The sequence below is a fragment of the Pteropus medius genome, unplaced genomic scaffold, assembly GCF_902729225.1.
Source record: "Pteropus medius unplaced genomic scaffold, Ma_sr-lr_union100, whole genome shotgun sequence".
In the NCBI taxonomy this organism is placed as follows: domain Eukaryota; kingdom Metazoa; phylum Chordata; class Mammalia; order Chiroptera; family Pteropodidae; genus Pteropus; species Pteropus medius.
The window spans coordinates 4,096,702-4,119,169 of record NW_024349800.1 but is presented as its reverse complement, the minus strand read 5'-3'; the positions used below and the strand labels follow the sequence as shown (position 1 = coordinate 4,119,169).

Sequence of the window (22,468 nt, the reverse complement as noted above, 5' to 3'; positions counted from 1 at the left end):
AAAACATTTGTGTTGTCAAGTATTAGAAGGTACTCGTTCTAAAACTAGTAAGTTATAGTGTTTTGCAAGAGATTTCTTCTTTCTTGGGAATCCTAATTGATTAAATTTCCTTCACCAATACTGATTTATTTATAACATGGGTCCTAGTATGCACTTTAAAATACTATTTATATCTAAAATTTATGTTAATAAAGCAGACTTTCTGTTCAAACATTTGATATCAATTGAATTGGTTTTGTTCATATTTTAATTTTTGCAAAGTTTAGTGAGGCTTCAACTGTTAAAAGATATTTGCTGTGACTTTTTTATTAAATAAAATAAGAGGCTTATGTTGTTTGAAATATAATGTATATCAGATGAGAATGGGCCCAAAATGCAGTTTGCTAAAAATTGTCTTTGCAATTTAAAATTCACCCCTAGAGGGTACTGTTGTATTGAAAATTTAAATCTTTGAGTTGAAGAACCATTTTAAGTTTTTTAAAAAAAAATATGTATATTTGTACTAAAATCCCACTATATTACAATAAAGGTTTTAGTAACTACTTAATAACAGTTGAGAGTGTTTTAACTTTGAAGTAGTACTGTTTTATAAACAATGTTAGTCAAGGCATATAGCTTAATGGTATTTGCTTTTGTGAAAATTTGACTAAAGACTGTATATTTTTTATTGTCATTTCAGTGTGAAGAACTCCAAGTTAAAGAAATAAGCAATATTTTATGATATATTTAGGAATTTTTTTCCTTGAAAGAAAATGTGGTAACATAGGGAACTTTGATATTCAGTTTCACATCATTGATACTTGAGGCATTTGAAAATTGTTTTATTTTTGGTGTCTTTTTTAATTCGACAGCTACATTATGGAAGGCCTACTGTGTGCAAAGTAGTCTTTATAATCTGGTAAGGGAGAGGTACATAAATTTTCTAGTCTTACCTGTTTTAGAATTAAGGGCAGTATAAACCTAAAATACAGTGGAATAAAGAGATTAGTCCTAGCTAATGGGGTCTTTGGAGAAGGTGAGGTTTTAGTGAGGCCTTTAAGGAGCTACAGAACTTTGTGTTCTAAACAAAAGTCTTCCTTCTTACCACTGAATGCTTGGTTTTCATTTAACCCTTTTTTGTGCTTTCCTTCTGACAACCTTGTCTTATTAATTAAGATAATTAAAGAAGTGAAAGTGCCTTGACCAATGAAGTGTTTTACAAGCATCATGATCATCATCATTATTTTGTTACAATTCATATTATACTGAGAAATATACCCATAAATGGTAGTGGATTCTAGAGATGCTTTCACATCCAACTTCTTGTTTAACTGATCAAGGCATAGTCAAAGTTATTTTCTTCCTTTGGTAAAGTCTATTTTGATTATTATTCATATATTGGGTTAAAATGATTTTTAAGAAAAGAAATGTGTGATAAAGAGAAAAAATTTTAAAATGAAAACATTAGCTACATATCTAGGCTAATTAGAATCTTGGGAAGAAGAGAGCAATTATTTCCAATAGAGGAACCAACCAAATAGCCCAGTAAGGTTATTTATACTTCCTAGTGTCTCTTTGAATAGATTATTGTTGGACTTAACATTAAAACATTCGTTTCTCTGTAAATGTGCTAATGAAAGCATTTTATTTTTTAAAAAGTGTCTGGAGAGTGATTTTGGTCTTTTGGCTTTTGTAAGCACCTCACAGTTTTAGTCAATTCTCTAGCAAATATAAGCAGTTTAACTTAATAATTAGCCTGGACTTTCTTCTGTCATCATTTTGCCATCATTATTCCACAAAGATGTTGAGACGCTGCCACAATGAACATTTGTGGAGCACTGATTGTATGCTGTAGGGAGCTTTATACCAAGAACTGAAGCTTAGTTTTCCTTCCATCCAAACGTTTATGGTCTAGTTTGGGGAACTGATACTAACACATGAAATAATTAGTAAACACTAGGAGACAAAAAACGTCCGCATACAGGTCTTTGTGCTGAAAGTGTGAAGTACAGAGAGTTTCTCCATGTAGACTGTTCTTTAAGACAGATAGATACCTCAGCATAGATATGTTCAAGTCCTGCGAAGGTCTAAATAGATGTTTGGAATTTTACTATCTTTAGTTGTTAGATCTAAATCCAAAGGCCATATCATGGTGTTTAAAAATAAGATATATGTGATCCATTGCTTATGCCTTATGAGGGCATATTTTCTCATTATGTGCCTGCTTTTTAAAAAGCGAGAGAACTTTCTTTACCTTCACCTTGATTTTATAAGAAATGTACTCTTTATAGGTAAGTTAAAAGTACAGAAAAATGTCAAAAATGCCCACCACCCAAAGATAGGCTCTGTCAACATTTTGGTATTCTTTCTAGTCTTTTTAATACATGTGTATACTTTTTCTGTATATGCATATATATTCATTTAAGCAAAATTGGTGTAGCGCATACATATTTTATATTCTATTTTTTACTGTTTTCGGTTAACATATGTAGTACTGTTATGTAGTACATAGTATAGCATTTCCTCATGTCATTATATATTTTTGAAGGAATTATAATGGCTGTATGATATTCTGTCATTGATATAGCACAGTTTTAAGGCATTCCCTTATTTTTGGACTTTTAAGTTTTCAAGTTTTCGTTATTATAAATAGGAGGATGAAAAGCATCTTTATGCTTTATAATATTCGACCAAATACTATTTTCACAAGACAGAGTTCTAGAAGTAGAGCCCAGTGTAAGGAAAAGGATGCAAACATTTTTGACACGACAAAAAGCTTAATGTGAATGCCACACTACTTTGTAGAAAGGCATTATCTGTTTACACTTTACTAGCAGTGAACACATTCCAGTGGCATCTCACCTCACCATTATTAAATAAGAGAAAAAAAGTCTTGTTTTGTTAATTTGGCAGATGGAAAATAATTTAAAAGTTTTTAAATTTATTAATGAGGTTGAATAGTTTTTCAAAACTGTATTGACCATTCATTTCTTTCTCGTGTTCTTTATATATCAAGAACATTTATCCTTCATCTACCCTAATATATGTTACAAATATATTCATCTGTTTTGTTTTGCAAAAACATAAAATTTGTATATTAAGTTAAATTCTTCAGTGTTTTTCTCTGTGCCTTTTTTTTTTTGGTTTAAGTTTTTTTTCCCCCCCGCCCCAGGCTTAGAAAAGTGTGTTCCTATTCCAAATTAGTTAGTCTTAAAATATTGTTATGGTTTTTGAAGTTTTTTCAGTAAAAACTAAACTTGATGACAGTATCTGTTTAGTGTTACTTATTCTGTACCCAGTTTCACTCCAAAAACGTTCTTTGTTTTGTGTTTCAAATATCTGGTAGCTCAGATTTTCAGAAAATTTCTTTATTCTTAAAACAATAGATCTTTCTACCTGACTTTATGGATAAAATTTAGCACCATATTTCCAATTAAAAGCAATCCTGTTGGTACTTTATGACTTTATTAGCTTCTGAATAAACTGGAGAAGCATTGACATTTTCCAGTATTAGGATTTTTAAAATGAATGTTTTGATCGTAACCTGAAGTGTAATCAGAATCTAGATGAGTGTTCCTCAAATGTGAGGTGGTCCCCAAAAGATGTTGACAGAATTCAGTTTGAGAAATGTCAAGTTAGGTAATTCACTGTGTACTAGGAGGAGAGGAAAGGTCGAAGGGAGAATGGAGAATCTGCCTTTGAGAATTTTTAATCTTACTGATTTCGTTCAACAAGTATTTGTCGATGGCCTACTAGGTGCCAGGCTTATGCCATAGTGACCTTGCAAAGGTGAAGAAAGCCCCTTGTTCTTAAAGCCTAGACTTGGTTGGAATAGAAGCATGGTGGTATAGAGCAGGGTGAGGAGATGGAAGGTTGGGAGTCTTACAGGACTAGAGAGGGATATGCCTGGTCTTGAGGGACAAATGGATGTTTGCTAGGTGGACAGGCTGGAAAAGTCTTTCACAGAGAGAACATGCACTGAGAAGTGAAATAATGTGGTTTTTAAGAGTAACTGTAAACAGTTCAATGTGCTTGAAGTGTAGGTGTAAGATGTAAGGAGCTGGGATGGACCTAGGTACAAGTTGTGGAGAGCGTTTACTGTACTGCGGAGTCTGCCTGTTGTAGCTAGCCATCCTCCAAGGTTTCTCAGACTGGATGAATGACCAGCTTTTCCCTCACCCCAGACCTTATTGGTGATTGATACTTTGTAAAATGTAACAAAACTCACTAAGTAGAACCATGAAAAAATACAACCCTCAATTTTTTAAAATTAAGATTTAGGAGACCTAAATTACACTATCAGATTGCTATAAAAGTTTTGAAATGTTCACTCTTTTTTTGGTATCTATTTCTTGTGGGTAGTTACAACCAGTTCTTAAACCCCTCTGCGAACCGCACTCAAGTAGCACCACATTAGCATCCCAGATCTATGGGAAAGACGTGGCTAAGAGCTGAGAATTTTACCACAGATCATTCCAAACACAAGTCAAGGTGTGCTCGTGGGACTGTTCAACAGAGATGATTGCCTCTTGGAGGCTGAGAACCACATTGTAAGTGATAACTGAGCCATGAAAGGGAAGCTACTAAATATTTTACGCATATCTTTATAACTGTATTGTTTGAATCTGGTTAAATCACAATATTTTAAAAAGAAAACTTCAAAATAAGCATATAACATGAAGTACCTAAGGGCAGATAAGGTTCTTAACCTTGCCTGCATATTAGAATCCCCTAGATCTCTAAAAGGTACTAATGCTGAGTCCCAGCCCCTCAGATTAGTTTGGGATGCAGCGTCAGCAGCAGGATTTTTAATAGCTCTGCCCTGGTTCCAGTGTGCAGCCAACTCTCTCCCATAGGGGATATGCTAATGACTCCTAATGTTTTCTGATTGAAAATTTATGTCAAAGAACACAGCACAGTGATTATACTCCAAACCTATCAGCTGAATTTGAATCCTATACTTAAAGGTAGTAAGACTGTTACAAGTGCAATAATCTTGTGTATACTAGATGCTATAAGTATTCTTCCAATCTTCCCACTAAATACCATTTAGTATTTTAATTATAATTAATGGTATACATATCTTTCAATATAGTTTATTCAGTATCTAGACTATGTATGTAATCTAGCATTAGTAAATATCCTTATAAATTAAAGCTTGTGAAAACTTGATTTTTCTGCTGCTTTCTTCGCCTGCTGCTAGCCTAATGACTTCTTGCAGCAATGATGGCTACCGTATTTGAGTATTGTATTAATCTCCAGATAAGATATGATTAGGACACCTTGCCAAGAATAGGCGTATTACCCCAAATGCAACCATTGCTGAATTTCTAACATATAATCCCTTGGAATTATGTATTAAAATCATATTTCAGAGTATTAAAATTTCAGGTCTTGGTCTACAGTATACATACCCCTTGATATTTCAGAATCTCTAAGTAACATACAGAATGTCAGTATAGAAACACTAATATGGTAAATTATAAGTCTATTAATTATGGTGCTAAAATCTAGCTGATATCTGTAGAGATCAACACCCCACCCTACCCCTGCCGTTTTGTCAGTGTGTTCTTCACGTGCTTAAGACTGAACATTCAGTCATCCACTCATTCAATGAAAAGCTTTTGGGGCACCTACTTGCTGTGCTAGATATGGGAGAGGCAAAGTTTAAGCCCCAAGTCCTTCCAATAAGGAGCATCATGGCACCATGTCTCTAATACACAGATGACATAGCTTTCATATGTGCCAAATGAAAATAATTTTACTTCCCCTCCCATCATTTAAAATAGGCTTTCAGTTTTTGATATCTCAGTCTTATTTGCTTAAGTCTCTCTTTTCTGCCTCCTCCTTCCCTGTTTTTTAGAGAGTTATATATAATAGGGGAAAAAAAAACTCGAAAAGTATTTCTACCAATAGTTTTGGGGGTCATGAGCCAGTCATTTAATCCCTCTGAGCCTCAGTTTCCTCTGCTGTGGAAAGGTGATACCGTCCCTACCCTGTCCAAATGAGTTATTCTGAAAATTATGAGAGAAGTTACATGTAATATTAACACCACAATTTTAAATACACAGATAAAGTGTGTAAATGAACATTATAAAACAAGTTTAAAAAGAAAAAAAAAAAGAAACCTTATAAAATATGTGTGGTATACGTACCACAGCAAACACTTTGTGTTTCTGAAATCCAAAAGCGAAGTTACATCAGAGTTAAATTCCATGGAAGTTTGTTTCCATGATGGATTTTTTTCTTTTTACTCAGCTCCTGAAAAACAAACTTCCTGGGTTTTCTTTTCCCTCCTACGGTTTTGCAGTGGCAGGGCTGCTTCCTGTCAAGAGCAGCTCCACTACGGCCCCTCCGTACAGACTCTCCACCTCCTCTTTTTCTTTCAAACACTTAATACATTTAGAGGCTGATCTTGTGCAGAAAATATCCCTGACATTTGCAGAGCCCCGGGGATTTAGTGCGCATGCTCGGCGCGCGCTCCCGCTGGGAAGAGGAAGCTCGTTTACATACGAGTCATACCACGCATAGCCAGCATGTCAGCGCAGTGAACTTGCAGCGGGCTGCGAGGAACGCCAGCGGGGCTTTGTCCTAGGAAATGTGCTTCGTGCTTTTCTTTTTTACTCCTTTTTTATTTCGAAAAAAAGACTTGTAGAGACTTCTAAAACGATTTCTAAATGCTCGATTGAGGATACAAAACGTATACCGTCTACAGCTAAACCCTTGAAGGGTTTTGTGTGAGTTCAGTTTTTTTTGTGCGTGTGTACTTTTTCTTTTTTTCTTTTACGTACTTTGTTTTGATCATCTGAGGCTGGGCCTCCGTCCTTGTGAAGTTTAAGAGAAGAGCCAGGAGCTACTCAGCAGTAATTGATTTTTGAAGCATAATCTTTTGGGGTGAAAGCAAAGAGCTGGTTTTCTGTGCTAGCCCAATAAATGCTATTTATGAAGATGGACCTGTTGAACTACCAGTACTTGGACAAGATGAACAACAATATCGGCATTCTGTGCTATGAAGGTAGAGGTTCTGTTCTAGAAATTGCTATCCTATTGCTTTTGTCAAGGCCAATCCCTCCTGTAGGGTTTTGAATGTCTTTTGTGTATTTTGTTCTCTTTCTTGGGACTTTAGGGTTTTTTGAAAGATGATTGATTATTGTATACTGTTTTCAACACAAAGCTTGTTTCCTTCCTAGTCTTTAGGGTTAAGGTAGAGAGGGCTGGGGATGGAGAGAAGGTGAAATATAAACTGTTAAAAGTTTGCTTTATGCTAGCAACATACTGTTCAAAATTTTAACTCTTTAAAAGGTAATTCTTTTTTATTTCTGTTGATTTCTTTAAAGGATGAACTTTTAGGACCCAAGTAAAATTTAAATGTGTCAAGTTTTTTTGTTTGTTTTGTTTCACATTGATATGTATTTTAAAAGCACCATCTACAGCATTTGTGTTGTATTCCAACTTTGGATTTGGATTTTCATGTAAAGGAGAACAGAAAGTTACAGTGAGTTTTTATTTTGGGAGCGATTGTCCTAAACACTGCAGAATTTTTCTATTCAGTTTGGTGGACTGGAGGGGCAGGCACCCATGTCACAGAGCACAGACTGGTTCTTTGTCTGATTTCCCATTTCCTGTACAGCTCGGAGAGAGTTCTGACATTGAAGGATGTTCCCTCCAAACTCCCGTCCCTTATGGAAGTGATTGCACAATACCACAACAAGAAAGCTAAATTAAAAAAAAAAAAAAAATTCTTACTACTCATTACCGCTTAATAAACCATGAGGTGTTTCCCTACTGCCCTGTAGTATTTCCAGCTGTCTTGGTTGGTAGTAAGAAGAGAAAAAGTGATTTCTTAATCTGTTGGAACATTATCTACGTGCGATTTGAAAAAGTGGTAATGGCTTGGGTTTGAGTGGCTGGAGCTCCCCGGGAATTCAGCTTGGCAGGGGGAGTGTTTTTTGTTGTAACCACATACAGATCGAAGAGATCGCAGCCTTTCTGATTCAACAGGAGCAGTTTCCATGTTTTCTCCTATAGTGAACTGAATGTTTCTCTTGAAAAAGAAAACATTGAAGAAACTTGGGAGGAGGGTAAGGCGATCCACTTGTATTTTTCATGTAAAAATCTCAGGCCTCTTGCCTAATCACTTGAAACCTTACCCTTTCCCCTTCAAGGAAAAAAATCTCATTCATGCCGGTTTTTATTTTTTAACTCTATGGATAAGGATTTCATACTTAAGGTTTTTTTTTAAAGTTGTTTTTGTTTTTTTTACTTAGTTTCACTAATGAGAATTTTGGTGAATTGCTTTCTTTGAATCTGCTGCTGTTAAGTATCCTCTTGCTTCTGAAGTTACTCATTTAAAAGGCAGACTTCTTTAGAGTGGTCTAAGCAGCAAGTGACTGGGCTTGTTTCCTGTGAAATTAACTTACTGCAGTTAGTTCTTTTAAACTTTTTTTAGTGAGCAAACTGTTAAAAACTTTTAAGACCATTTCTGTTTATCATCGAGTAATATGATATTTTCAAAACAAAATATAACGATCAGCCTAAGAGGAATATAAAGATTGTTAGGAAATTGATACACATTAATTTTTCATGTCTCCAGTTGGTGGTGGTGAGAAAATGCTTATGGAAAGCTTCAGGTTGATTATTGTTGTGTAGTATGCAAAATACTAGAGCAATCTAGCCTCCTTCCTTATTTGGGAGGAAGAAAACTTTGATTTTGAAAGTTGAGTAGATACACGGGGTTGATATGCTATAGTTTGTTTGGTTTAAACATCTGCTGCTATTTTCCTTATTATGAAAGTTAACATTATTTTAACACCAAAATAAATACACAGGAAATGAAGAAAAGCACAGCAGAATTTGAGTGGTGTTTATAGTGGGTTGTTTATGTCCTAGTGGTTTTCTCAGTGTAAACACTGCACACATCTGCTCTAAACTCAAAAGGGTGTTTGAAAATGGGCATAAATCTTAGTTGGGATTTTTTTTTTGTAAGAAAAGTTGGAATAGTTATTGTTCCTTTAAATCTAACACTTTAAGAATGTTCATATTAAACATAACAGCTCACCAGCATTCCAGGGAAGTTATTTGGAAGATGGAATGTACAGTTGGTAGACAGCATTTGATTTCACTTAGGGCACAGGCAGGTTTCTCTGAAGAATAAGTAGCAGATTAATTTTTTGAATTTTTAGTTTTAAAAATTAAGCTGTTAATGGTTATTTTTATTCTCTAGGTTAGTTATACCATACTCTTTAGTTGTATTACACACAGATCTACTCATCAAAACAAACCATGAGTCTGCACCATCTTTCTTCAACTTCCCTAGTAATTTATACGCAAATGGATCCTTTTTTTAGCCAATTATCTTGTAGCATACAAAGTCTTTCTAAAATCCCACATTGACGTTGCATGGCTTCGATACGAACTCTGCTTGGTGACTGCTCTCTGGCACCTGACTTTTACCATAGTCTAGAAGAGTAATTGAAAAGAGAATAAAGGAGAAAACCACAAATAGTAGTCTTGGAGTGGGGTCCCATTGGGGTAAGATAAGGTGAAAAGGGCAGGTAGAGTCTAAGTCCAGCTAATTTCTGGAGACTGATTACTTTCATTGGTGGTGAGCAGATTAGCAGAATTCTGCTTGTGTTAGTGTGTTCGTTTGAAAACCTCATGGTTTATTACTACAATCCTCAACAGTTAACTAGTTCATCATTCGTCACCTAACTGAATGTTTAAATTATACCCACTTGACTCCCAGATTTTCCTCCATCTCCACAAAAAGGTTATATATAGGCCAACCCCAGCCTACCCTCTGAACGCTTATGAATACTCTGCTAGGAGATTGAAAGCCTCATGAAGGCAGAGTGTTGTCTTGATACTGCTGTATCCCGTAGTCCTGGCATGGTGCCTAATTTGGCTTTTAGGAAGTGGCTGACCCAAGAAATCAGTGAAATCTCTCCAATGGCAGTTGTAGTTGCTACTCTATAATTTAGCACTTGATTATATACTATTCTATATTCTCTAATTATCTAATTTGTAGAGCTATATTGGGCCTAGACCTCACCTAATACATTTGCCTTTTTGCCAAGGAAAACTGAGGCCCAGAGAGATTCAAGTTTATTCAGAAAGTTTACAACAATTGAATAGTGGTGAGAACCCATTTAATGGTTTTGACTAGTCTATCATTCTTCTGTGCCATACTGCCTCTGCAAAAGTATTTAATGTCTCGTCTCCTTAATTAATTATTAGCTCATCGATGTTAGGGACCATGCTCTATCCAAGGGACCATCTGCACCCCCAGCACAGGGACAACATTTTGGATTACAATGCGCAGTCGAACCTGTCCTGACTCTTTATTGCTCTGAAGCCAGTTGCTGGTGTAGGTTCCTAGGCTGTTGTGATGTTAGACATACTGAGAACTCTAGGTGACCAGCCACATTGGCATTTGCTGTCCTTGATGCTTTGGCATTCAGATTTGCTTTACTTTTTTTCTGATTGTGCAGAGGAGGAAGCCCTATGTAATGCTAGTTTACAGAGAGTGTTTCCCCAAGGGAACAGGAGCTGGTTAGACCAGGGCTTTTCTCAAGATGGCTGATGGTTGTATTGACATAATGCTGAAAACTTAGATCCTAATAAATGTGCTCATGGTTGGCTGTGGCTTTAAGCCACTGTTAGTGATACTTTAATTATGGGTTAAGAGTCATTAGTGTGTAATTTGGTAGAAGAATTCTCCCCTTTTTAATTTAATAGTATGATTTATATTGAGAGAAAGTAAGAATAAGTTACATATTATGATCATCCGAAAGCTTAAGAAAAGAATATTCTAAAGTTCCTCAGATTTTAGAGCTGCTCATTGTTTTAGAACATAATTATCACTTGTTTCATCACAGGCTACATATAAATTAATTTTCTGGAATTGAAAGGAAAATGGACACAATAAGAGTTGTTGAGTTAAGTGAGACCCTGCTAGGATATTAGCAAGGCTGGGTGACTGATTTCTTTTGTTTTCTGCCAGTCTAACCACTAGCAGTTTAATGGAGTTCTGGTTTCATTGTTCTTTGTCTAATGAGCTCAGAGGCTTCCGGAAACTTAGGAGCAGTGGGTACTATTAAGGTGAAAAGGCCACAGAGCAGAGCCATTTTGTACCAGCCTCTGGTCCCCAGCCCTGCATATCAAGTGACCAGCATTAGATCCAGGAGTGTATTCCGAGGTAGAACATCTGCAACTGTTTTGCTGTGGAAATTCATTTTACTTTAGCTTTTTGTTTGTAGGAGAGAAGGAAGGAGGAAGAGAGGAGAGGGAGAGAGACTGGGAGGAGCCTGATTAATAAAACATGCGCAGGTGAGCCCAATAGATCTCCTGAGAGAGGTCTGGCCAGTTTGTATTTCTTCTAATTACAGTTTGTGAAGGGAAGGTATGATTATATCCTCCTTCCTTCCAGCCTCCCACCCTTGTTTCTCTGCCCTCTTCTGGAAGGATTATTTTACTTGGTTGTTTATCTCTTGGAGCCTACACATGGCTTTGTTTGGAAAGGCAGATTTCTCTTCCTTCCTTCCTCCCTTCCTTCCCTATTGTCTGCATGGCCTTCTACTCCTAGGGTTCTTAGATCTGTTCCTGTGAAGATTTTTAAAAACATGCCATAAGATAAAAAGAAATTCTCCGTCAGCATGTGAGGGATTCAAACCCTCTCGGTATAGTTTGGTTCTGCTTAGTTTTGAGGATGTTGCAGAAAACTGGGTTTTGTCATGAAGAAATTAGATCCAGATTTAGCACTTCTGCATGTACACAAATATATAAAACCAGTCTTACCAGGGATTGTTTCTATGTCTGTTTTAGCTCTACATATGTTAATGTTTATTCAGTGACTGTTTATATTTAGTATATCTATGAATTGCATTTTGGGTTTATTGGAACTGTAGTCTTGCTCAGCAAGATCAGTTTGTCTTATAAAATAGCCTCTCTCTTTTATTTTTTTAATGAATTCATATCCCCCGTCTCCTTTCCCCCACCCCCCAAAAAAACCCACTTCAACCATGGACACTTAATTTTAAAAGCAGAGTCTGAAAATGATTTTACTTTCTCCGTTTGTACCCCCCTCTGCCTCCTTAATATTGTATGTTCTGCTAAATTCTAAGGAATTATTTCTACCAGTTTGCTTTATTAATCTTGCCTTTTCTGCTTTTTTAAAAAAATTCTATAGATTGTTTGAATTTCAGGGTATTGTATACAGGATATGTTTTAATCCTAACAATGCAAGTTCACTACCTGTTGGAAGAATGTTTATTTACCCTAAATAAAATAGGACCTCTATTCTTACAGTTCTCCGTTTGTTCCTATTTATGTGATCTTTTCGAACTCTTAGTATTTCACCAATGTATTTGCAAAGAAGTCTGTAAACATAAACTGAAATATATTTAGAAAATAATCAGAGGAAACTCACTGCTGTCCTTTTGCCACTGAATGAATATTCATTCTCTTCAGCATTTATGGAATGCCTGTACTGTGCTAAGGAATGTATTTATTAGGTCTGGGGGTTAGTCTTTGCCTCTCTGTCACCGTTTGACTCTCTTTGTCTCTTTCTCAACAGTTTCTGTTATGAAATATACCATATATACATAAATGTGCACAAAATGTATGTGTAGTTTATAGTTAAAAAATAACCTTGTTATCATCACTAGGTCAAGAAATAGCAAATCACCTCCTTCATGTATTCTCTCTCAATCACAATTCCTCCCAACTCCAAGAGGTCATCACAATTATAACTTCTTTTTAAAAATAACTTTACTACCCTGTGTGTTCAATTCTGAACAAATTAGCTTAGTTTTGTCTGGGTGGATTTTGTTTTCATTTTCGTTTTTGTTTTTTTGAGTCTTATGTAATTGGAATTATCCTGTAAATCTTCTGTTGTGTCTTTGTTTATGAAGTCTTTTAAAGCAGTGGACATGTGCTAAGAGGTTTTCTTTTTCACATGATGCGAGCTTTTCTTAGTGTCTGGGGAATCTTGGCTGTGGAATACATGTGGACATCCCAGCCTTCCTTTTAACTCACCTGTTGCTACTGCGCAGTTTGTTGAAAAGCAGTGGTGACATTTGGGTCTGAACGTTTTTTTTTTCAGTCAATATTTTGTGCGTGGTTTTCACCACCTGTTAAAGCTCTCCACCATCCATGCTATAATGAAAAATTGTGTTGGAAAAATTGTGCATAGTTTTGGAGAGTAAAATAGGGGACACTTCTGCAGATACATAGCTTATTAATTAAGATCTGAACAGTGACTTTAATTCTGCATTAATAAGCAATTTGTTTAAAGGCTGAGACTTGTTACAAGTTAACTTTGTTGCAGTGCCAGGTTTCTTTGGATGTTAATCCAGGGACTTTTAGATACACAGAAAAAGCTTAAATTGTTCCAGTGTTCAAATAATACTCTGCATTGTATAGAGATGGCTGTTAGCAACAAATATCTGAAACAATAGCCTTAATGTACCACCTAAAATTATGAATGAAAAAGAATCATCCATATGTATGACTCTTGATTTTTATATCTGTTTTGCATGAAAATAGTTGCCTGCTAATTTTTCTTGGCTAATGATTTGATTTTAATAGAGCGAATTCCAGAATTTAATGGTTTGAAGCAAATGCACTCTGCCAAGCAATTTAGCAAAGCTGTTTACACTACCCCAAATCCAGCTGGACAGAGTCTGTGCTTCTTCCCGATAACAGTTGAGGGAGTGATGAGTGCAAATTTCTGGACGTTTTCCCCCCTTTGAAAACAAACACATCTTACTTTATGTGGCAGCACTATTAAAGTGACAAGGATTAATTTTAAATTTTATTTTCATGTCGGCAGCTTTTTCCTGTACCCATTTTCTCTCATTCTTACTTTTTTACAATGTGTATCCTTTTAAACTTTTTTTTCTGATGAGTAACTGATAAACTATTGGCTGACCCCACAGAGAACCCTTGTTTTATTTCCCTGCTGAAAAGCTATGACCTTTTTGCCAATGCTTAAAATCACCCCTGAGAGAGATTTGGTAGCTTTTTAAACGGAATATGTAATAGCAGCTGTATCAGGTTTTAAGTTCTATTGAGTAGAGGGTAAAAAGGATGGAAAATAGGAGTCATTTTTGGTATAAAATATATGTAAAGTTCTCTAGCACTCTGCAGAACTCACAATTTTGAACAAGTGCTGCCAGTTCTGGAGACTACCATGGGAGCCCTTTTCCTGTATACCCGTAAGGGATGGCTGATATTGGTAAGGGAAGAGGAAGAGTATAGCAGAGCTCCAGAACTAACAGAAGACATCATGGTGTCCAGTAATAGATACACAACACAATAAAAAAATATAGAATATACACACACATGTGCATACCATATTTGTCCAACAACAAGAGAGGGAGAGGGCTTTCTTAAAGAGCTGCAAGAATTCTTATACCTCATTGAAGGAGAAAATATAGGAAACACCACATCTTCTGGGCTCTCCCACCTTCAGACTCTTCTGAATCCAACTCCATCCCTCATTTCTTTCCCTTAAGTTCAGTGAAAGGCCAGTTCTGTCGGTGCTCACAGGTCCCAACCCTTCTGGTCTCAGGGACTTTTCAGTGATTTGTTTCTTTTCCACTTTGCTCTTTTTCCTCTCTTGGGTCTTCCTCTTCATCATGCGTTCATACACAAGTCTTTCCCAACTTTAAAATAAAAAAACAAACCCATCCGTAAACCTTGTGTTCCCCTCCCAACTATTTGACATTCTTCCTTGCCATCCAAGTTATCAGAAGAAGGTCAATGTGTTTTCTTCTTCCCTCTACCAATTCTCTAGCCACTGCCATCTGATTTCTGCTCTTGCAACTCCATTGAAATTGTTCTGGACAAGGTCATTAAATGATGTCCAATGGACACTTTTTAGTCTTCACCCTAGTTCACCTCTGTGCTATTTGGTGCTGACTCATTTCCAAATTCTTAAAATTCTTAACACCCTTGGCTCAAATACTTAGCAAGTATCCACTCCATAGGGAACAAGGTACCATGAGCTTTATGCACAGGACCTTGATGGAGTTCCTGATGCTGGGCAGACGGGTGTAAAAGTGTGAGACAGGCTGACCAGCATTAAATACTAACAAACTATGGTTGCAGCTTGAGAATAGATTGGAAGGGAATAAGGAGAAGACGTAGAAATAGAAGAGGATGTGAACCTGTTATGGTTAGTTTAGGCAAGAGATGGTGATACCCCACATTATGGTGGTGGTTGTATAGTAGGAGAAAAGTGGGTAGATCTAAGAGGTCTTTGGAGAGAAGACTGACAGGACATGGTGCTAGAGGGTGCCTTCAGGTTTTCGGGCTTGTCCAAGAGGATGCATGGTGCTCCCATTTACAGAGGTAGGAAACACAGGAAGAAGACTGGGTTCTGGGGTGAGATCATGAATTTGGTTTTGGATATGTTGGAGGATCTTTGAGATCTCAAAGAAGAGAGAAATTTTAGAAAGTTGGGTATATGAGTCTAGATCTCAGAGGAGAGGCCCCCCCCCTGGAGATACTAGTTTGGGATAGAGAAAAAAAAAAAATGAAACTTTGGGCAAGAATGGTCACCTAGGAACAAACAGTAGAATGAGAAGTTGAAGAGGTCATAGAAACTCTTCTTTTAGGTCTTCATTTTCTTCTTTGTTACTAAAACAAGCCCATAGCTGACCCCTTCCTCAAATCTCATTCTCTTCTAAGAAGACCTTCATCCACAGTATTACCAGAATTTACCTCTCCCCGCTTAACTTCTACCATTCCTTCACCCAAAGCCCATAGTCCAGATGAATCAAATTGATTTCCTTTGAGTGAGCCATTGCTACTCTCTGAAATCCCGCTTCCCTTTCTCTTCTATTCATTTCTCAAGTGCAGAGACGACGTCTGGAAATTGACCCTGCAGCCCCTACCTTCTTGGTGGGGATTAGGTGTTGTGTTAGTATTTTCAAACGTGCATGCTGTGTCGGAGAATTTATCTCACAGTGCTACATACTCATTTGTCTGCCTTACTGTAAGCTCTGGGAGAGCTAGAGCTTTGTCTTTCTTCTCTCTTTGTTTGTAGCACCAAGCGCTGTAGTGTCTGCTAATGAATCTACTCCAGTGTCTTTTCATTAGAGATAAAGAAACACTGACATTGTGTGATTGACTCAGGGATACTCGGTAACACAAGTGAGTTTGTTAACTCCTAGGATGTTTTTAGAGGAAGGAAAGATAGCTGGGAGAAGGAGGGTCATAAACAAGAGGGAAAGAAAGATAAGAAAACCCTTTAAGGTTCAGTTTCTGTATGGAAACATTTGAAGTGGAAATAACTGCCCCTACTCACCTTATTTTCTAGTTACTTGACTTTGGATGGTCTGTTAGATGAATTGATCATTTATGGGAAAATATTTAATACCTGTTATGTGCACGGCTATATATATTTTTATATATATATACACATATAAATATATACACATATATACATAAATATATACATATATGCATATATACATATATACATATATACATATATACATGTGTGTGTGTATATATATATATGTATATATATAAATATATATAGCCATTAACAAGACAGACAGCAAGACCCCTGACCTTGGAGCTTACATTCTAGCAAGGGAGACAGACAGAACAGATAAATAAATAAAGAAGATAATTGCAGATTGTGAAAAGTGTTATTATTACAGGTTGATGTCTGTTAGCTGACTTACTGTTTAGAATAGTTGTATCCATGCTTAAAAGTAACTGCTTTTATTTTCAGACTTCAGAATATAGATTTCAGTGGATGATTTATTTCTCTTGTGGTCTTGTGAAGAATTTGAAAGTATATTAAGGAAACTTTTAAAAAATTTCCTTTGGAATCTTAGAAGAGTAGAATCTTATACTTGATTTATTAAGTATAGTCAGTGTCAAATGCCTTACTCCGTTATACCTCTCTGTTATATGGGGAACTAGCATTTATTATATTATTATCAACTTAAAAGAGGTCAAATGATTCGTTTGGTTTCTAATAGGAATAAAATATATTTAGAATTTAAAAATTCAATAAATTAAAAAAAGGCATAAGAAATCAATACATTAGTTGTATATCCTTAAGCTATTCTGGTCAGACTTGAAAAGATACTGCCAGGTTAGGACAGATGCTGTAGCACCCCAGGGGCACTTTTTATTATCAGCTCCAATTGTGTGGTAACATAGTATTTGATGAGTGCAACAAAGTGTAAATCTTGGGCTTAATATGGATGGAGAATGAACTGGAGTGTTCCATCTGCTGAGTTTTCTTTTTTCTTTTATTGAGGCATAGTTAATTGTGAAATCTTAAGGGTATGGCTTTATGAAATTTTTCCTGTGTTTATACCTTTTGTAACCACATCCAGTTCAAGAGGTAGAACATTTCTATCACCCCAGAACGTTCCTTCATGCTTCCTTGCCAGTCAGTATACATCCCCCTAAGATAACCACTGTTTTGACTTAATATAGATTAGTTTTGTCTGCTCTGGAGCTTCATATAAACAGAATCATTGATTCTAACTTTTTGTGCTAATATTTTTGAGATTAATCCATGTTGTTTCAGAGATTAGTAGTTTATTCTTTAGTATTGCTGTGCTGTACTCTATTGTATGAGTATGTCACAGTTTGCTTATCTATTCATTACGTAAAATTTCCCCAGGCTAGAGACCATAGGAAGAGGCTAACAAACTCCATCATTATGTCAAATGTTTATTAAGAGAACTTTACTTACAAGGCTCATCTCGGGTGGTGGTGAGACATCATGGATATCCTCCCTGTTGCATGACAGGTGCCAAGGGATTGTATAGGACACGGCAGGATNTTGTCTGATTTCAGGGCAGAGGTAGTGATTTTGGTATCGCCAAAGAAGGGGTTGTTTTTCTAAATGGGTAAGTCCAAGCCATGGAAATCAGCAGATGACCAGATTGAGGGATGTGAATACCACCAATGTGGCACAGAGGACTCTTTTTTGGGGGAACACTTTCCTTTAATGTTGTTATGCTTTATTTCTTATTTGATAATGATTCGTCAACCACTGGCCTGTTAAAGCCCAGGGGCTAAACTCTCTTAGCTCCAGTTTGATTTCTCTTCTGATTTGTCTACCATTCTCTCTTTAGGTTCTTTTTAATTTCCCTCCCATTTGGAATGCCCTTCTTGCTCATTTCCAATGACATGAATTTTTTATATCCTTCAGGGTGTAGCTCAGCCTCCCTCTATGAAAGTTAACTTGAAACTTTTTATAGATAGGAGTTGTATTGTAACCTTTTAAATCCTCAAGTGCGATGATGTTTATATCTTCTGTAGAGTACGTAGTTTATACTTTTCATTTGGCAGTTGTATCACCTTATGTTTAGTTATCTTTTATGTAAATAAAGTGTGACAATAAAGCAAACAAATGTAACAACTAAGTAAGCAAGGTGTTCAAGCTTATCTTGGAAATAGTTACCTTGGAAAATTACACAGTACCCTAACACTGTGATGATCTTATTCTCAGAACATTGTCGGTTTTTTTAGAAGTTGCTTTCAAGGTTCGAGATACATTCTTTTGAATATTTTCAAGGGTGACCAGTAATCACTCACACACACACACACCCCTACCCACCCTCCCACCCACATGCACGAACACACATGAAACACTAACAGAGCTCTTATTTTTGCCAGGCACAGTTCTATGTAAGTGTGCCTGTAAAATGATGAGCTGGTTTTTCCTATGTCATTCTAAAGCCAGTTCTACAAGTGGAGTTGGAAAATATCTTTTAATCAGTGACAGTTTTTCTGGAATAAATAGGTTCAAGACATTCTAGAATGACTGCTTTGAAAATGACAACACTCATTTGCATGTTAACCAAAAAATAAGAATTGTAATTTCACTGTACATACACATATGTATACATTTCATATTATACATACATACATGAAATCACCACATCTAAAGTATATGTTGAGGGCAAGGAGTGTATCATCTTTTAAATCAGGGGTCCATGTGGACCAGTACCAGTCCGTGGCCTATTAGTATTAGGAACCTGGCCGCACAGCAGGAGGTGAGTAGCAGGCAAGTGGGAAGCATCACAGGTATTTGCAGTTGCTTCCCAGCACCTAGCATTACTGCCTCAGCTCCACCTCGGATCATCATGCACTAGATTCTCATAGGAGCACCAGCCCCTGGTGCCAAAAAGGTTGAGGACCACGGTTTTAAATGGTCTCTCCCTGCTAGTAGCGCGTCTTATTTTTTGTGATGTGATCATGGTAAGCACTAAGTAAATGTATGATTTGAAGTCATAGATCCCTTACTTTAGATGGCTGAGATAATTTGGTTATTATATTAGGTAGACTGACAATCTCTGGCTTTGTTCTTCAGTTCATCTTTGTTCACTCATTTACATGTTGCACAGAGCAATGGCTGTTGATGAAGTTCTAGCAGCCTGTTCTTCACCTCACTCTATGGAAGATGTGAATGCTACCTAGTTTGTGAGTGATTTTTTTGTAGAATGGATCCTCCATTTCTACTGAAAGGGTAGGGAGGTAATCACAGCTCATTGCTATCACAGTGGTGTTTAGAGTCCAGTTCACCAAATATTCATGGCAACTTAAACAATACTTATTACTGCCATTAAAGATTACGAAAGCTCTAGCTTCACTAGGTCTTATGTGTCAGAGAAAAAAAAACAAAAAAACCTTCCAGTTTCTGCCTTTTCAGAGGCTTATCTTTTAAGTAATGATGAGAATGAGAGAACTTCTGGTGACATGAATGACAACACTTCGGCACATATACACCCATATTGGGACTCATGTTGTTTTGATTTATGTTTGTGTGTGTGTATGTGTGTGTGTGTGTGTGTGTGTGTGTATGCGTATGTGTGTTGCAAAGTTTACTTCTTTGGGTTCAGAAGAATTTCCCTTCCATGTTTGAGTCATCTTAATACGGTTACCATTGCAGCTGTGACAGTTGCTTAACTAATTCTTGTAATGCCCAGGACCTACTGAGGATCTTGGAAAGATAGAAAGAGCCGACTTATTTACTTTTCTCAATGTTGGCTCTGTTTCTACTGTAGCTTTTTAAAGATGATCTTTTTTAAAAATTAGTATTTTTTAAACAGCTTTACTGAGCTGTAATTCACATACTATAAAAATTCACTGTTTAAAGTATGTGATTCAGTGGTTTTAGTATATTCACAGAGTTTGCAACCATCACCATGATCTACATTTAGTACATTTTCATCACCCTCAAAAGAAATCTCGTACCCATTAGCACTTGCTCCCCATTTCCCTCTTGTCCTGGGCCACCAGTAACCATCAGTCTCCTTTCTGTTTCTATAGGTCTGCTCATTCAGGACAGTTCACATAAATGGAATCATAAAGTATGTGGTCTTTTGTGACTGGCTTTTTGTACTTAGCATAAGAAAAAGTCCACTGATATTGTAGCATGTTATCAGTAAATTGTTCCTTCCTAGTGTTGAATAATGTAATAGTTCCTTGTATGAATATACCACATTTTATTTAACCAAGAAATAATGTTTGTTGTTTTTTTTTTTTAAAAAGCAGTAGTAGCTCCTGGATAAAGGTTGGGCTGAACAGTTATATAGACTATAATGCCTTCTTCACTCTTCTTCAGCTGTGAAGGAGCAGGAGGAACATATGCCATTTTGTTTGCTGATTTGAACTTGAATCCCAGCAAAATGTCATGTTCACAACCTTGTTTTATAACCTCTCTGTAGCAGTAGCATTGGTTTAGTTTTAGTTAGCTGAGTGATAATTTCTGCTCACAGGTAGACTGGCAATCTCTGGCTTTGTGTTTATTCTGTTCAGCTTTGTTCATGCATTCATATGTTGCTTAAGCAATGGCTATTTGTGAAATTGGTAGATTCCTAGCTGTCAAGAAATTTACACTTTAGGTGTGAGGACTATATATGTATATATATATGCACACATACATACACACATCATATACACACATTTTAGATCTCTGATTTCACATGGATATCTATGTTTCTAGGTATATATCTATATATAGAAAATTGATGTTATAAATACATGTAAATTTTAAAAAATCTGTAGCTGTAGACGTGTGTATGTGCATGTATCTACATAGCTAGATAGACAGACATAAAGTCTTTGGCATTTACAAACCTGTACTTTCAAGGACTTTCAGAACTAAATGTCATTCAGCATATATCATAGTGGACTATAAACTAAGCGCTCTGTGGTTTTGTTCTCAGTTGTCATGGGGTCAGATAAGATAGACTGCCAAATGCTACCGGTGCTACTTAGGATGCCTCCTTACAGGATTTAAAAGAAATGTGCTGCTATGGATGAATTAGCTGACACAAATGGCAACATTCTGCTCTCATGAGCCATCCCTTCTGTTACAAAGTAGCATTTGAAAAACAGTCCAGTACGGAAGAAAAAGTCTCTGGCACTTGTGAATTTTTGGAGAAGGAAACCTTTAGAAGTTAATATGTGATTCTTCCTAAGTTATTTCTTAGTTATTTTAATTTTTTTCTTGTTTAATAACTAACCACAAAATGAAATGAGATGTTTTAACAGGTAAATCCATCAAAGAGTGTTTTGATCTCCTCCTCCTCTGACATAGTTTAACTTCATCCTCAGTTTACCTCAGTGGCATCTCAGATCACGGAAGCTTTGTGGCTGGCCTCAGTTTAATTTTGAGGACCTAGCTGAGGGGAGTGCTGGCAGTTTCCTGCTGAGCAAGTTGAGACTAGTTTCTCAGTTAAAGTAGAAGTTTATTTTTGGCCCCCTTCTTGCCTCTCTCATTTTTCTAGACTGAGACATTTACAAATTGGTGGTCTTGGACTCTGCAAGGCTTTTATTAATTTTGGGGCCCAATTCAAAACTTTTTGGGAGGATGAGTTGTTTTACTTCACAGTAGACCCATTGGAAGTCTATAGCAGTGTACGCATTGTAGAGAATATAAGGCAGCAGATGGTATGCCCATTTTCTATATGGGGAATCTGTGGGGGTCGCTTAACTAAGATTCTGACCATTACAGCGGTGAACATTTAAAAAGATTAGTGAAATATATCATTGTTTGAAAAGAGAGATGAGCTCTTCTAAAGGCCATCTTTAGCTATTTTACATGTTACTGTTGGCTAGAGGTAACCAGGACAGCCTGTCTTGCTTTCTGAATGTGGTTCTTCAGGCATTTCCTGACTTGATCATGCAGATGCAGCCATCAGTGCCCCATTTCACTGTATCAGTGCCAAAATGCTCCTTAGGCAGTTGGAAATGTTTGATTATAGTATTGGTTGATCATAGGATTGATCCAATTCTGAAAGTGGAAGAGGCACAAGAGAAGATGCATGCTAGCATACCTGGAACCTCCTGAGAAGCATGCTAAAATTACAGCTTTTTAGGGTACCTGTACAACTTTTTCATTAGGATCGAAGTTGGGCCTAGGAATATGCATTTTAAATAAGCATCTCAGGTGATTCTGATATCAGTGGTCCAGGAACCACACTTTGAAAAGCGCTGTGCT

General features: G+C 36.6%; 1 protein-coding gene across 4 annotated transcripts in view; it reads left to right on the top strand.

Moving 5' to 3' along the window:
• The window catches only part of VGLL4 (vestigial like family member 4), a 142,304-nt gene that overhangs the window by 60,370 nt on the left and 59,466 nt on the right, over nt 1–22,468 (top strand). Inside the window, exon 1 of one of the 4 annotated variants that reach the window (XM_039886748.1) lies at nt 6,304–6,994. The exons of 1 other annotated variant lie outside the window; for it this stretch is intronic. In XM_039886748.1, coding sequence (XP_039742682.1) covers nt 6,913–6,994 — 82 coding nt within the window. In that variant the 5' untranslated portion in view covers nt 6,304–6,912. Of the gene's footprint in view, nt 1–6,303; nt 6,995–7,045; nt 8,061–22,468 lie in introns of those variants that run through there. 2 more of the 4 variants (XM_039886750.1, XM_039886751.1) reach the window with 2 other exon arrangements.